Source organism: Phyllostomus hastatus, unplaced genomic scaffold (assembly GCF_019186645.2).
Source record: "Phyllostomus hastatus isolate PE091 unplaced genomic scaffold, TTU_PhHast_1.1 phas_scaffold_1066, whole genome shotgun sequence".
NCBI lineage: Eukaryota > Metazoa > Chordata > Mammalia > Chiroptera > Phyllostomidae > Phyllostomus > Phyllostomus hastatus.
The window spans coordinates 814,612-830,080 of NW_025334004.1; the positions used below are offsets into that span (position 1 = coordinate 814,612).

At 39.1% G+C, this 15,469-nt stretch overlaps 1 protein-coding gene across 4 annotated transcripts in view; it reads right to left on the reverse strand.

Moving 5' to 3' along the window:
• PRKG1 (protein kinase cGMP-dependent 1) overlaps positions 1-15,469 on the reverse strand; it is a 1,179,828-nt gene that overhangs the window by 16,548 nt on the left and 1,147,811 nt on the right. For all 4 annotated transcript variants that reach the window (XM_045853740.1, XM_045853739.1, XM_045853741.1 and 1 more), the window contains 4 exons: positions 11,859-11,998; positions 10,829-10,918; positions 2,376-2,517; positions 745-908 (listed from right to left, as the gene is read on the reverse strand). In XM_045853740.1, the coding sequence (XP_045709696.1) occupies positions 745-908; positions 2,376-2,517; positions 10,829-10,918; positions 11,859-11,998 (536 nt within the window). The remainder of the gene's footprint in view (positions 1-744; positions 909-2,375; positions 2,518-10,828; positions 10,919-11,858; positions 11,999-15,469) is intronic.

A 15,469-nucleotide genomic window follows, 5' to 3' on the forward strand; every position in this document is an offset into this window, starting at 1 on the left:
TTTGCCCACCACTGCATCTCAATTTAAGCCATGTCTCACTTCCAGCAATGCCCATTTCCCCTGCTTGCTCTCTGCATTCTTACTGTAAGGCCCAGCTGCAGTCTTTTCTTCTTCAAATTCCTTCTGGATAAATCCAAGCCTTCTGAACTCTGTAGGTAATAATGACCTTATTACTCACTGTCCTGAGTGCATGGCTTGGTGGTATATTTATTTTTCTTTTTGTCAAAATGTTTCTAGACTGTTTCATACCTGGTAGTATTCATAGTACCTTTTCTAGTGTTTAGGACTATAATATTATTACATAAGAGACCTGCAAAGCATTCAAATATCATTTAGATATAACAATTGCTAACAGGGCCTCTTATTTACATACATAGTTGACCCTAGATATTTTTATATGACTATAATTTCCTTTGTTTCATTGCTGGCTAAATGACTAGGCTCAAAGATCTCACAGAAAGACACTAGATCATTCCATATTCATACATGTATATAGAATTAGCAATAATGAGTCCAAAAGTTGATGTTGTGTTTATTGCCCTCATCTGAGTCATTTTGAACTTTGTTTTATGAACTCAGGTCATCTGCATCACTAGTTAAAGTGTGGTAACAAGATATGGTGAAAAGCACTTTAAGATGGTCTAGCAAGAGTGACAAAGGCAGGAGTGTGTAGCTGTTTCCTGGGTGTGTGTGTAGCTGTTTCCTGGTCTATTTTCATCAGCAGTTCTCAATCAATGTCCATACCTGCCAGTCAGAAGTTCATACATTAGAATTCCCAGGGACCAATAGTCGGCTGAAATGTCATGGCCTTTGTTCAGGATGATCTCTGGGGCCACATACTCTGGAGTCCCACAAAAAGTCCATGTTTTCTTTCCAAATCCTATTTTCTTTGCAAAGCCAAAATCAACCTTACAAAGAGAGAAAAACAAGATATTTCAAGCCACTTATGATTAAGTTTAAAAGTAAGAAGTTACTTTGCTGAAGTACACTGATGATAACAAAATAAAGATATGTAAGTTAAAATCCTGTCTTCTAAAAGAAATCACCGATATTGTAAACAAAGCCTGCCTGGTCACATTTGCCTTCAGTGGGCTAAGTTGAAACCTAAGTAAAGGATGAAATTCATATCATTAAAAATAAAGGCAAATTTTCTTCCTGGAAACACTTTCCATTTTTTCTTTATTTATGCCAATGGAGGTTGGGGCATAAATGAATAATTTCTCTTTTTTTAAAAGAATCACATTTTATTTACTTTTAAAGAGAAATGAAAGGAGGGAGAAAAAAGGGGGGAGAAACATGGATCTGTTGCCTTTCACATGCACCCCCAACTGGGACCTGACCTGTAACCCAGGCATGTGCCCTGACCAGGAGTCGAACTGGAGACCTTTCAGTTCGCAGGCCAGTGCTCAATACACTGAGTCACACCACCCAGGGCAAGGTTATTTCTCCCTTACTCAAAATTTTAAAGAGACTACTTGGACCAACTTGTTATGTTCCTCAGAGTAGATGAGTATGTGATTTCTGCTGGAGTCAGTGAAATTGAGAATTCATTTAGCATTAATTTAGAAGACACTCTACTGAAGGAGCTAATAACAAAGTGAGGAGACCCATGACTGCTCTTGGTTAGCACAAGCAGACAGAAAAATGAAAATGTTTCCTTCATTTTTCCAGGAAGGTTTTGAAGAAGGATCCTCAAATACAGAAAATCTATTTTTTTCTAAAATGATTTGGTTGAGAATACAAATACTTAACTGCCATTTACTTAACTTCTTTGATAATTTTATGCTGAATAAAAATTCTAAATGTTAAAAGGTTGAATAAGGTACCAAGATAATCAAAGCCTTCAAAAGTCGTGCATTTAAAAAATAAAAATACATAAAAACTTACCTTCCATAATATGTCTTTAACATTCTTGACCAATTTTTTAAAATTATTATCACTACTACTACTATTATTAGCATGATGTGGATAAAATTGTCTGCAAAGCCCATTTTTTCCTAATTGCACTATTGTCAAATCTAAAATATTAAAATGTTCGTAATTTTCCATAATATAAATACCCATTCCCTTTGGGGGACAGAAAGCCAGCTAGAAAAAGAACTTCTACAAAGTTCTTCCAGTTCTGTGAACACATGCCAGCAAGCATGAGTCCACTGTAGCATGTTTTGCCAGGATGTTATTAATTCAAAGCAGCCAATTTAATTTCTCATACATTAAAGAATAGTTAGTTGAAAATAGTAACACTCAAACCTACCTTAAAGGAGAAAAGTTTTCATATGTAAAAAGAAAAATGAGGTTTTATAGTAGCAAATGAACACAACTTATAAACCAGTATATTAAAACTACGGGGCAGAAAATGTGTGAAATATACTGACCAGTTTGGCGTAACCTCGGTGATCTAGGATGAGATTTTCTGGCTTGAGGTCCCTATAAATGATTCCTTTGGAATGCAGATAGGCAAACGCTTCTACCACACATGCTGTGTAAAATCTGGTTGTAGAATCTTCAAATGAACCTCTAAGATACAGAAAATGGAATAAAAAGTATATAAGAAGTTAGTTTGTCCAATAATGTTTTATTTCTAATTTCACTATATTCCTGTACCTAAATCTGACCCCAGAGGCCAAATCCTACTGGCCAAATGTCCTAGATAGCTAATGCATTGGGTTTTCAAAAGCATTTGAGGATTAAAGCAAGGAGTTCTTTGCCCTTATAAATGGGATAGTTTAACTTCCTGAAAACACTGAGGAAGGGTTGAAATTCATACCATGTGTTATGTAGTTGGTGCCTTCCTCCTACTGGCCCACTACAAGCAAAAAGGCACGGATGCAGTGTTGGGCAGGAGAGAGAAAAAACCCTCTTCTAGAGTTTGTCTATCAAGGGTTGTCTTTTAAAGGAGAGTTTATGAGGTTAGTCATATTTATCCATAGAGGACTTGTTTTTGAATCTTTCTAAATAATATGGATATGGTTCATGAGAATGTGATTAAAAGTTAGTATTTTCAAAGAATCCCTTTAAAAATGAGTTGAAGTACTTCTGATACCATCACACCACAAGCTAAGTATTCTTCTGTGTTTGAAACTTCTGTCAGCAAGACAGACAATACCTATTTTCTACCCTGCTACTTTTTTTAGGGATTTTATTTATTTATTTTTACACAGAGGGGAAAGGAGGGAGAAAGAGATGGAGAGAGACATCACTGTGTGGTTATCTCCCACATGCCCCCTACTGGGGACCTGACCCACAACTCAGGCATGTGCCCTAACTGGGAATTGAACCTGCAACCCTTTGGTTTACAGGCTGGTGACCAATCCACTGAGCCACACTAGCCAGGGCAACTTTCTTATTAGAAAGAAAAATAGAGGTAATTTGAAGGAGAAAGGTAATTGGATAGGAAAGTTTATTAGTAAACTTGTTTATGTTGCTTATCAAGAAAGCTCTCTGTCTCTGCCTGTCTCATGCATTCATTTAATAAAGTAATAATAAAGGGAAAAGCCTTGACATCTAAGGTGAGTTCCTTGGTTCCAGCCCAAAGCTTCATAGTTTATTTTCTTAATGGAATTCCTTAAAAAGATAAACTATGATTTTTTCCCCCTCTTTCCCCAGTGGTGAGCACAATTTAATTATTTCATGATAATTCAAGAACATTAGCGTGAACGTCAGCTCTTGAGGGGCTGAGACGTAACATGGGAGACAAGCGCTTGGGCGGTCCGGGGTGGTGTGCAGCAAAGGGGAGCCCCGAGCCCACTTTCCTGAGAGTCACTGATGTCAGTTCGCATTCTGATGACATTTGTTTCTCTTTCAATACTGAGAAGTCAAGTCTAACAAACTGGGAGGTGAAACATGGCTGCTATTGTATAAAATTAATTGGTGAATCCAAGGCAAAAACTGCCACTTTCAGGTCATTTTTCAGAAGCACAGTGTCTTCCAGAAAGGTATTCTTCACGTCAACTCCTAATGTCCCCCGAGTTGTCACTGACATAATTAGCTCTTCCCAAAACAAATCTTCCTTTTGAAATAAACTTGAAGCATGATGATATCTTTTTTAGATAACTAGAACATTAACTGTGATTACTAAGATTTTAGTATCTCTCTTCAACAACATCTGAATAAAACAAATATGAATTATAAGGACAAAAAATATTTGAGAATTGTATCTATATTAGGAAATGAATAATATATTTTATGCTGCCATTTTCTTCTAACTTGGAGTTACTCTAAAAGTATAATCCTGTGTGTTGGGACAGGGATTAAAGTAGAGCCTTTATGGCCCTTTCTTCTTTGTGCTTAATTATGTAGGTTTCCCCATCAAGAGCAGTATATTTCTTTCAACTGGAAAGATTATTTGCTTAAAATAGTAAGCATCCATAATAGATCACTACTAATCTATGTATAACAGACCACAGATAGCAGGTCATTAACACAGAGCTTTGGCTGCTTGAGTGCTGTACATGACGTCGGTCCTCCACAACGGAGAGCACTCAGAAGCCCAAGCAAAGCAGTCCATGGAGTAGAGCCTTGTCTTACTTCGCACTGCATGTATTCTTTTAATAAGAAAATAGATTATTTCCTTGTATCAGGACTGTCTTAATTGTAATTTCTGTGGGCCTTTTGAAAGGCCTACAAATTCTTGATTACAGTTAGAAGAGATTATTTCTGCAGTCGTGACTTTGGGTAACGTATCTCTGTGTTCCTTAATACTCAGTTGTTAATGCAACCAAATGGACAGATGCATTGTTAATGTTGTAAGGAGAGTAAATGCTTATGTGAAAGATCAATTTCTCATGAAAGCTCTGCTGAAAGGTACCCATATTTATATTCTGAATATTAGCAGGGAGATGAGAAAAATCTTACAACTCAAAGTCATCAAAGGAGGCTGTACGTAAAGAATATGGAATCTGAAGCAAGGACCCTAAACTCAACTCTGGGTTTCACTTACTGTGCAACTAAGTATACCTTTCAGGGTCTCGGGGTCTCCCTGTGCAAAATTAGACTAATAGTAAAAACTATCTCACTGGGTTTTGCTGAGCATACAGGAATTGATGCATATGTTTAAAATGAGGGCCTGGCATACAGCTGGTGCTCAATAAATAATAACCATTATAATTGAGCACCAAAAATCTCTTCTTTGGCCACTATCTTAATGTAGGAAAACTGATACAGGACAGGTCTGAAGTCTTTGGGGGATGGGAATGGGGAGGTCACGACACTACTTATCACTGAGTATTTGCTGCTTCCCACTGCCACGGCTAACTGCCACCAGTCGGCTTTGAGGAGCCTCCTGCTAGTGCCTGTTCCTTTTACTTTTCCCATGCTTCTCACAAATGTATGGGCAAAAATTATCCTTTCATTGTCTGCCAGTCAAAACTCTCCTTTTTCTCCCATTAGAATGTGAAGTGAGCACAAGCCATAAATCTTTTGGTTCTCAGTTCTTGACAGCCCTACTCATCAGTTTCACGATTTCTCTCCTCCTGAGCCATTTTGGAATTTGTAAGGTTTTAGGAAGCTAGTTTCCTTTGTTTAGGAGATCTATATTGAGACTCTCACATATATAAACCTATCTGTAACTGCTTTGAAAATTAAATGAAAACCTAATCTCAATTACTTTTCCATGTTATATGATGAATCAACACAACATATGAGAACAAACTGTTTACCAGCAACTCAGTGCCATCGCTAAACTTTTGCTGTAGGTAATTTGAGGATTTTAAGATAACTCTTTTAGAAAGCAGTCACAAAGCATTGTATTAGGGTGACTCAAAATGAAAAATTACTATTAGAATTGGAAATGACAATGTAAATTTGAGCTAAACCATAAATGAAAGCTTGTATTACCAACACTTACATGGTTGCTTAAAGAAATAAATCACCGCCTCATAGCTCTTTGAAATAATACATTATGCCTTAGCAATTGTGTCATTTCAATTACAACAAGTAAGGGATAGGTTCTTACACCCGTTTTGAGAATGACTCTTTATTTTAACTAGGTGGCACTATATAACAACGACTGTACTGAATTAGATGGTTATATATATTGATAGACACATATTAAAATTTAATCGCAATGTTTGATCCACTTGACATAAATTGAGTCCTGAAATAACAAAATATATGTAACAAAGACAGGGCATCTCTTACAGAAAGATAAGTTTTCTCCTTTTACTGAGCAGTAACAATTATTAATGAGAGCATAAACGTAAAGTACCTTGCCACTTGTGCAGGTACCTTGCCCTTTGTAAAGTTTGGGAGGGAGTAAATTATTTTGACAACAGACTCATTTCCTTGAAATACTTTCAACCTATATCATCTATTATTAGGCCTTTTAAGATGGAATGTAAATAATCAGCCTCCATATGACTTCTGGTCAAGATGGGGAGCAGGAAAATGCTGTGCTCACCTCCTCCCATGACCACGTCAAAATTACAATTAAATTATAGAACAACCATCATTGTGAACCACCTAAATACTAGCTGAACACAAGTCCCATAACTAAGGGTATCAAGAAGCAGCCACGTCAAGACTGTAGGAGGAGTGGAGACATAGAAAGGGCAGGTACCATACCCACAGGTGGAGATCGGGAGGAGTATCTTGGCTGTGCAGGTTCCTCCTGAGGAGGCAGGAGGCCCAGCCCCATAACCAGTTCCCCATCCCCAGGCACCAGTGTTGGAAAGAAGAGTCCTCAAAACATCTGGCTGTGAAAACCAGTGTGGATTGCCTTCCTTCTGAGTGAGCCTGAGAGCCTCTGGAGTCCCAGGTGTTTCTCTTTAGGGGCCACGCATGGATTGCCTCATTCACAGACTTGCTAGCTTTGGGCTCTGGTACCCAGACAGCAGGTCAGAGTGCCAGGGCCATAAGGGGAAGAACTGAATTGCTTGGCTTCAGGGTAAGGGCTAGAGGAACAGGGGTTGGGGTGACTATCTCTGGGGACTAAAATGCTGGCAGGCACAGGAACATGCCAAACCTAAGTTCTCCATTAACCTGGATAACACCATTCTCTCCATCCAGAGACCCTGTAACACCCAAATCACATGTCTGGCTGCACCCATTCCAGCAGCTCCCCCACACAAGTAATCTGCTTCGACTTATGCTGCAGACTTTCCTAAAATCTTCCAAAGGCCCACAACCCTAAACAAGCAGCAGCCATACTCTGCATGCCTTTTACTTCTTGCTAAGTGCTCCCAAACCTTGCACAAGAAGTGACCAGTCTCACTTTGCACTGTACCTCCCATCAGGTGGACCCAAGCTTGGCATAAGCTCTGGCCACTGCTGGCCTAGAACATAGCTTCAACTAAGTGGCCATAAACCTGGCATAATAAAGGGCTGACTTCAGCCCACATCATGGTGCCCACCAAAGGAACCCAAGCCCAGTACTAGTAGCAGCTGGCCTCAGTTCTCAGCATCATTTTACCCAAGTGCCTCCCCGCCCAGCACAAGAAGCAACCAACCATAGATCACTCTGTAGCTTCCACTGGGTGGCCCCATGATGGGCACACATGGCAGCTGACTTTGGGCTGCACCAGGTACCCTCTGAAGAAACTCCAGAAACAACACACCAGATGGCGAGCTTCAGACCACACCAGAGCACCACCTAACCAGCTCCACAAATGACAAACCCAAAGGGCAGACGAGGCTGGCCCCAGAGCCTCACTAAAGCAGCTCCTGCACAAAGGCTAGTCCACTGTCACAGACAGTCTGAGAATCAGAGGAAATAGTAAAGTAATTGCAATAATTAATACATCATTGCTATAGTTCATATTTCAAAGTAAAAAAAAGTCTATCTTGTTCATATATATGATATCACTTTAATTCTTGATCACAAAAACTGCTGTGTTTCTTTCCTATGCTGATGAGAAGACAGGGAGAAACAGGAAGTGGTCCGCACAGCTCCTGGGTGAGAGGACAGTGACTGCTGCTCTCGGAGAGAGGCTGCCTGAGCTGCACCCCTGGGCCTGGGGCCAATGCCGCCTGTCAGTGAAGAATAAGGTCACTGAAGGCGCTCTCGGTGGGGAGTGGGGGAGGGCGGGAAATAATGGGGAAAGAAGGGGAAGGGTTGTCAAAGAACATGTATAAACGACACATAGACAAAGCCAAAGGGGTTAGGACTGAGGGTGGGAGTTGGGGGTGGGGCAGGGGAGAGTGGTGGTGGGAAAATGGAGACAACTGTGTTCTGTATTTGAACATTAATTAAAAAAGGATAAAAAAAAGAATAAGGTCACAGAAGGCTCTCTTAAAATTAACCCAAATATATTTCCCTTATACTCTCAGAATAACTTCTCTCTTATTGCCTTTTTCCCCCTGGGACACAAGAAAATTGAATGAATTGAACAATATGGTTTGTTTTGACTCAGGACATTTTCATATATACTGTAACTAATACCATAATTACTTCTTCTTTTCTTGGCATTTTTTTTTTCTAATAATTAACCTTTAGGATTTTCAGCCTCAATTTAAACAGTGAGAAAGTTAGTCAGTGGCACTAATATTAATTGGAGCCTGGATGTCCAAATCTATGCTTTCCCTTGGCAATCCCTTAAGAATGAGAACAAAAGTCTTAGAATGAACCAATAAGGTTATATACATATGAAAGAAAGTTGGCTGAAGAAAATTATTCTGAGGGGATTTTATATATAATCATTTCATTGATTTTAATGTTGAGACCTCTGCCCTCCTGCATCTTTAAGGAGTCAGGTAGCTACTATTTCTCTAGGTCATGACTCTTCCGGGAACATGACGTACATTGGAGGGGGTGCTTGGCAGCTGTGAGCCCAAAGGAGGATAAAAGGGAGGAGAAAGAAAAGACTCAAAAATCAGCCTGGTGGAGGTAGAGAGAGGGCCATCCATGGATATTTTGCTTCCACGTACTGCTCCCAAGACAAGCTGCTTCTCAATAGCAACCCTTAGCTGCCCTGACAGATCACCATCCATCTCCCTCTGAAGCCTTGGCCGGCAGTTATGAACCAACAAAATGCAAACTCCAGTTAAATAGGGAAAAGTAGAAACAATATTTTCTTTCAAAAATAAGTTGGAATTGGATGCCTATGCAAGATTGATGCCTCACGAGTGGACTTTAGATCTATGTTTATGTTGTTGTTGTCTAGTTAAAGAAGCTAATAGAAGTTTGAAATAGCTGTTCCTTTCTTTATGTGGCTTATTATTGCTTTTGTGTTTACTTCTACCTGTAAATCTCCTAATTAGAACAAAGTAGAGATTTCAAATAAGTCAGTGGATTGAAAGGTCTGGTCAAAATAATATAGAATAGAACCATATTAGGATAAACCAGACATTAACTCACAAATGAGAATAGTAAGTTTGTGCAAGAGTCTGTACGTTTGAGAACTGGGACCTCTTCTGTTTCTCCTTGTACCCCCAGCCTCTGTTAAAATGCCTGGCACATAATCTGTATTCAGAAGTTAACTAACAATAATAATGTAATAATCCATCATGATATAGTAACTTAGTACAGTTTTTAACCCTGTCCTGCAATGTCAAAATGATGCGTTCTCTTGTATGCTGATTTATCTTAACTAAGGCACCATAAAAACACAATTAGGAATGAGACTTTAAATCAATAGCTTGTACAGAACCACTTATTCTGTTCTAGAATACCTATAAAGTAACAAGCTGTCAAAAAAATAACATGGCTTTCTGTGAACATAAAGGCTGATTATAGTGAAGTTTTAGAAAGAGCATGAGGGGTAACACCTAACAAAGAGAGAAAAAGAGATATCTAAAGCGGAATGTTCAAAGGAACAAGGATGATTCTTGGATGTTATTAGATCATTAATAGGAAATGATCAGAAGATCATTCACAGGAAAAGAAAATTGTGGTCTTTCTTTTAAGTAAACATTTAGGGTTGGTAATACTCTCCTGAGACATTTTATAGAATATATTTTAAAAAGAGATTTTTTGTTAATTGCATAAATATGAGATAGAAAATGAATTTTGAATAAATAAAAAACAGGCACAAAATAGACCAACTTTACTTTCCCTGAAGTGACAAAAAAAGTAACTCTAAATTAAATTGTTTACAATTCAGGGGCACCAAACTCATTTTCACCAGGGACCACATCAGCCTCACGGTTGCCTTCAAAGGGCCGAATGTAATTTTAGTACTGCATAAATGTAGCTACTCCTTAAGAGGTAAGCGAGAGCTTGGCACTGCTGCCGAGCAGAAACAAGGTGCGGGGTCAGGTAAAACAAGGTGGAGGGCTGGATTCAGCCTGTGGGCCTTGTGTTTGCCACCTGTGCTTTACATATTTATATGAAATACTGCTTATGAGTGGATTCATTTTTCCCCAGCTAGGATCACCTAATGCCTGAAAGGAATGGCTGAAAACTTTCACTAATTGTGAACCAAAGAGTAGGCAGAGGAAGAAGTTACTTTGGCAAAAATTCTCAGTGCCAGGAAAGGTAGGCTGCCCATCTGGAGAAGAATGGAGCAATTAAACTGATAGTTAATCCAGATGGCAACTACACAGTAACTCCTTCTCTTCACGTTACAGAAATGAAATGAATTCTAGGTATACAGTTGTCAGAGTCATCAGAATTCAGTTAAACTAAGGTCTTTATATATACCTCCCTAGGTGGTGCTTTTATTGTGGACTAATCCTGTATCATTAGTTACAAATCTGAAACATGGCGAGTTTCTTATTCATAGTGATCATGTGTACAGTAGGTTGTGCCCCATATTTATGTTGCATTTTGAAACACAGCACATGTTGACATGTAAATATTATCTTTATACTTTATAATAATGATCTCTTCTTACAGACCATCACAGTCAACTGCATTTTTAAAGACATGATAGAAATTTCTTAAAACTCCTACCGATCCCTGAGAATGGTCCAGAGCTCTCCACCTAGGCAAGCTTCCATCAACATATACAAATATTTGCTGTCCTTAAATGTTCTGTACAGTCTGTGAATTGCAAACAAGAAAACAAAAGTTATAAACATTATTGTCTTTCAAAAGCGTGTAAATTTTTTAGTGTCATGACTAGAGTCTTATCCTTGGTTTGCCAATCTTGAGATTGTGTTAAAAAGGTGAGATAGATCGGAACTACAAACAGGGAAAAGGAGGCGATGGCTCACGACTAAGACACACACACGGTGGGCACCAGTCTCTCCTCCGAGATTCATTAGTCCCGGTGACGACGGACAAAGAGGGCTCCTTGGGATTCCTCCAGCCTCAATTTGGTTGAAATTTGAAACATGGACTTTTGAGCAATATTTAATGGTTATAAACACATAGTGTAGACAGATATAAAGTAGGTACCATTTTGCAAATACAGATATATGAAATTTGTGTGCTATTCACTTAATGTTCCTATTATATCCTATCTTCAGCAAATGCCACAGGCAAGTTAACTAGAAAAGCTTCTTCTGCATTTAAATATATTCCCCATTATTTTCATCTTAATGCTCCAAAAATACTGAGCTGGAATAGCTATTTCATTTTTCAAATTTTTTAAAAAATATTCAAATACTTAAAGGTTAAAGAGTTTGATTTTTCACATTTTTGTTTTTCAAGCTCTGGAGGTCTATATAGAGTTTTGGAGAAACTGAGAAGATAAAAATGAAGTGTTAGACACCCCGATATCCCCTTTGGAATATCGTGTTCTTATCCCAGATATCTTTGGGATATTTTGGGAAAAAGATCATGTTCTTTTCCTAGAATCTGATTGTCTTTAAACAAAAAGAAGGTAAAAAATCAAATCTTTTTTTCTCTCATTCAAACAAATTTTTTAAAAATCAGATTTAAAACGCCTGTGTGTGTGAATGAACTGTGTGTGGTGAGTATCAGTGGCAGAGGACTATGTGGCTGATTTGCACCTGGACTTGGGGCCCCGGGTCTTTACCTCACTATGAAGTCGGAATGAGCCCCCTGCATGATCTGCTTCTCTGAGCGGATGTGCTCCTGTTGTCTTGTATCCACAATGTGGCGTTTCTTGAGAATCTTCATCGCAAAGGTTTTGGATTCTTCACTTTTCAACTGGACCTTGGAGAAGGGCAGAAGGGAGTAAGTAGGATAATGCCCATACAGTCAGTATAACAGAGTACACTCTCACCCCCAGCTCTACAGGGGCACGGGGCACTTAAGTGACACCCCAACCACCACAACAAATCCTTGCTGGAACTGGGTTTAAAATCCAGGGCTCACAACTATTGTCCAGCATCATTCCACTAGATGAGATGAATTTTAACTGGATTCCTGAATAATTTTGTGCCCCCTTGAATTAGAAGAAGCAAAATGTACTTGATTGTCATTTCATTATTTCATTTCATATAACGTGTATGAATATATCTGATAGTTTTTCTCCTTCGATCATAGAAATAAAATTTAATTTCTTCTCTAATTTTACTTCAAGTGAGTGTGGCAAAGGAAGAATCCTATGGGCCTATGCTCTTCCTCTGTAGTCCTGGTCCACAAACATTTCTAAAGTTGTAAGATTCTGTAGCAGGCCACAGTCTCTGCTGAGATGGCAAAAGTACAGCCTTTTATTTTGTCTCCTTTAACCTCCCAGTTTTCCCATCCCTCCAGTTACAAGAAGAAGACAGGAAAAAGAAGAAGAGGAAGAAGGAGAAGGAGAAGAAAAAGAAGAAGGTAAAGGAGAAGAAAATAAGTATAAACAAGATGTTTTTCAAGATATTTTGAAAACTTTTTTTCCTTCTCAGATATGCATGGCAGCTGTAATCCTCTTGTACCACAGCCCTCGGGGTGCTGATTGAGGGACCCAAACTTGTGCCCGGATATCCCTTAGGCCTCCAGGCCTCACTCCCAGCCCCGCATGGCCCCCGGGGGCTCTGGAGTCCTCACACAGGCTGCTGGCCTGTGTTTATTGTTGTACAAAACATTTCAACAAGGGGACTTAAAATGAAAAAAGAGAGAGATGATAGAACTAATGACTTAATAGCAATATTAAAGAGTTATTATCTAGTGCTCTCCACAATAGACTCCTCAAGATAATGCCCAATAGCCCACATTATTCAGAAATAATAAAAGCCTTGAGGAAATAACATGACACGCTGTTTCTGCTTTTCATCTGAAGTCTCCATCCCCTCTTTAGTTGTGGATTGTTTATGCCTTATCTGCAGGGAGAGCGAAGTTCTTAAGTGCCTTGTACACGTACAGACTGCATTCAATCTGAGAGGGTGAGGACATTAATGTGGCAAGTTCCTTAGAAGAGAACATGAGGACACTTCAAATAAATGGGCCCCAGTTTGCTGCCAGCATTTGTGAATCTGTATGGCAGGTTAGAGGGGCAGAATGGATAGCTGAAAATGCCCGAAGCCGCAGGCACTCCAGCTGTGAAACCCTTTAAAATGACAGATTAGTCATTTTACATTAGTGATACAAATGAATTCAGCTGTAGTTCATAATAAAACACAAAATGTGAAAACCTGCTTCTCAGAAATTTGAACAGATAGGAAAGATGGCATGAAAAATGAGCTGTGTTACTCAAATTTAGAGTAAAAACAAAACAAATCATATTCCTCTTGACCCTTAAGTGACTGCAGACTCTTGCATAGTTCACACAGCTGATGTAAAAACATTCTCTCTGGCTCTGACAGTACACGTTCGTACTGTGCATGGGGTGGGAGGAAATAAGTCAGCCTTCACAGTCACCCGTCTGGACTTAAATCTTGACTTCAGTTAAGGTCTCTCTGTCTCTTATGGAGTTATTGTGACCTCGGATGAGGAGGAGCGACCAAGTGAGCATTCACTGATGATCTCTCTTCTCTTTAAAACAAAGCCAGATCATGTCACTCCTTTGCTCCAAACCCTCCAGTGGCTTCCATCTCACTCACGGTAAAGACAAAGCTATCTCAAAGGCCTACAAGGTCCCATATCATCTGGAGCCCAGCTACCCATGAGCCTCACTGCCCACTTACGCACTCTGTTGGGGTCACCACGGCCACCTTGCTGTTCCTAGAGTGCACCAAGCAAGCCCTTGCCTCCGACTGTTGGCTTGTGCTGTTCTTCTGCATGAATGTTCTCTCACAGGTACTCCCAGACGTCACCCTCTCAGTTTCTGAGTTCTTTGCACAAATGTTTCCTAATCAGAGAGTCTCTCCTCACAACAGTCCATATAAAAGGGGAACCACTCACTTCTCCCTTTTTTAGTGTTCTCTATACCTCTTATCACAAGCTAACACACTAAATATTTTCTTGATTACTTGTTTAGTATTTGTCTCCTCACATGTGACTGGGAACAACCCAAGGTTGGTGGGGTTTTTTTCTGTTTACTGTGCCAGACATAGTAAATGCTCATGAAATATTTGTTGATTAAGTGAATCAAAGAAAGAATGAAATAAACCATGATGATTTATCACTGACAAAGCCATAACAGAGCTGAGCTCCTAAGCATGTAAACTCCACATTATGTATCTCTGAGCTTAACAGGAGAAAAACCAGGGAAGCCATGAAAACAAGCAATGTAGTATTTGATCTATTTCTTCTTTCCAAAAGGACCTGTAATAATGCATAAAAGGGAAGAAAATATTTCTGTGTTGTAATGCTATACAGGAAACATACTTGACCAAATATCTATGTGATTCAGCCCTGAATTTTCAATTTTTTTAAAGATTTTATTTATTTATTTTTAGAGAGGGGAAGGAAGGGAGAGAGAGAGAGAAACTTCAATGTGTGGTTGCCTCTTATATGGCCCCCACTGGGGACCTGGCCCCCAACCCAGGCATGTGCCCTGACTGGGAATTGAACCCAGTGATCCTTTGGTTCACAGCCCACGCTCAATCCACTGAACTATGCCAGCCAGGACTGAATTTTCAATTTTTATCTTTATATTTTAACTGTGTTTTTTTCTTGAATGGCTAAAATGTGATATTCTCAATTACAGCAGCTATTAGATTAATAAAATCATCTCTAAAATAATGTCCACTTGGCTGCCAACTAGCTCTTGGGGCCAGTTAGCTCTTGGGACTATGGCCATTTCTTTAGACTTTAGCCTTCATAACTCTAGTTCCCCTCTATGTGGTAAATTCTATGATTCCAAGTGTATTTATCATTTTTGTTATAACCGGCTTGTTGCTGTTATGTAACTATACCCATATGTTTCATTTATTTCACTCTAGCTAGGATTTTAGGTTGAAAATTTTACCTACTTTGCTATTTCTTAAGTAACTTTAAACTTTCTATTAGGAAGAATTTAGGGAAATAAATGAAGCCATCAAGAGAAAGTCAGAGAGAAGTAGGGAAAGAAACCTTCATTAAACATGAACTGCTGGGCACATCCATAAACATTATTCCATTTAGTCCCAAAGTCGACTTTTAACAGCAAAAGGAAGTTTTGTTTTGTTTTCACAAACACTTCATAATCAATGACAGCAATAGCTAACATTAATAATGCTCCTATTAGGTGTCACAAGGAGTGTGGTAGATGAATTTTCTTACTTAATCTTACTGGGAACCCTTTGAAGATACAATTATTATCCCATTTCTCAGAGGAGC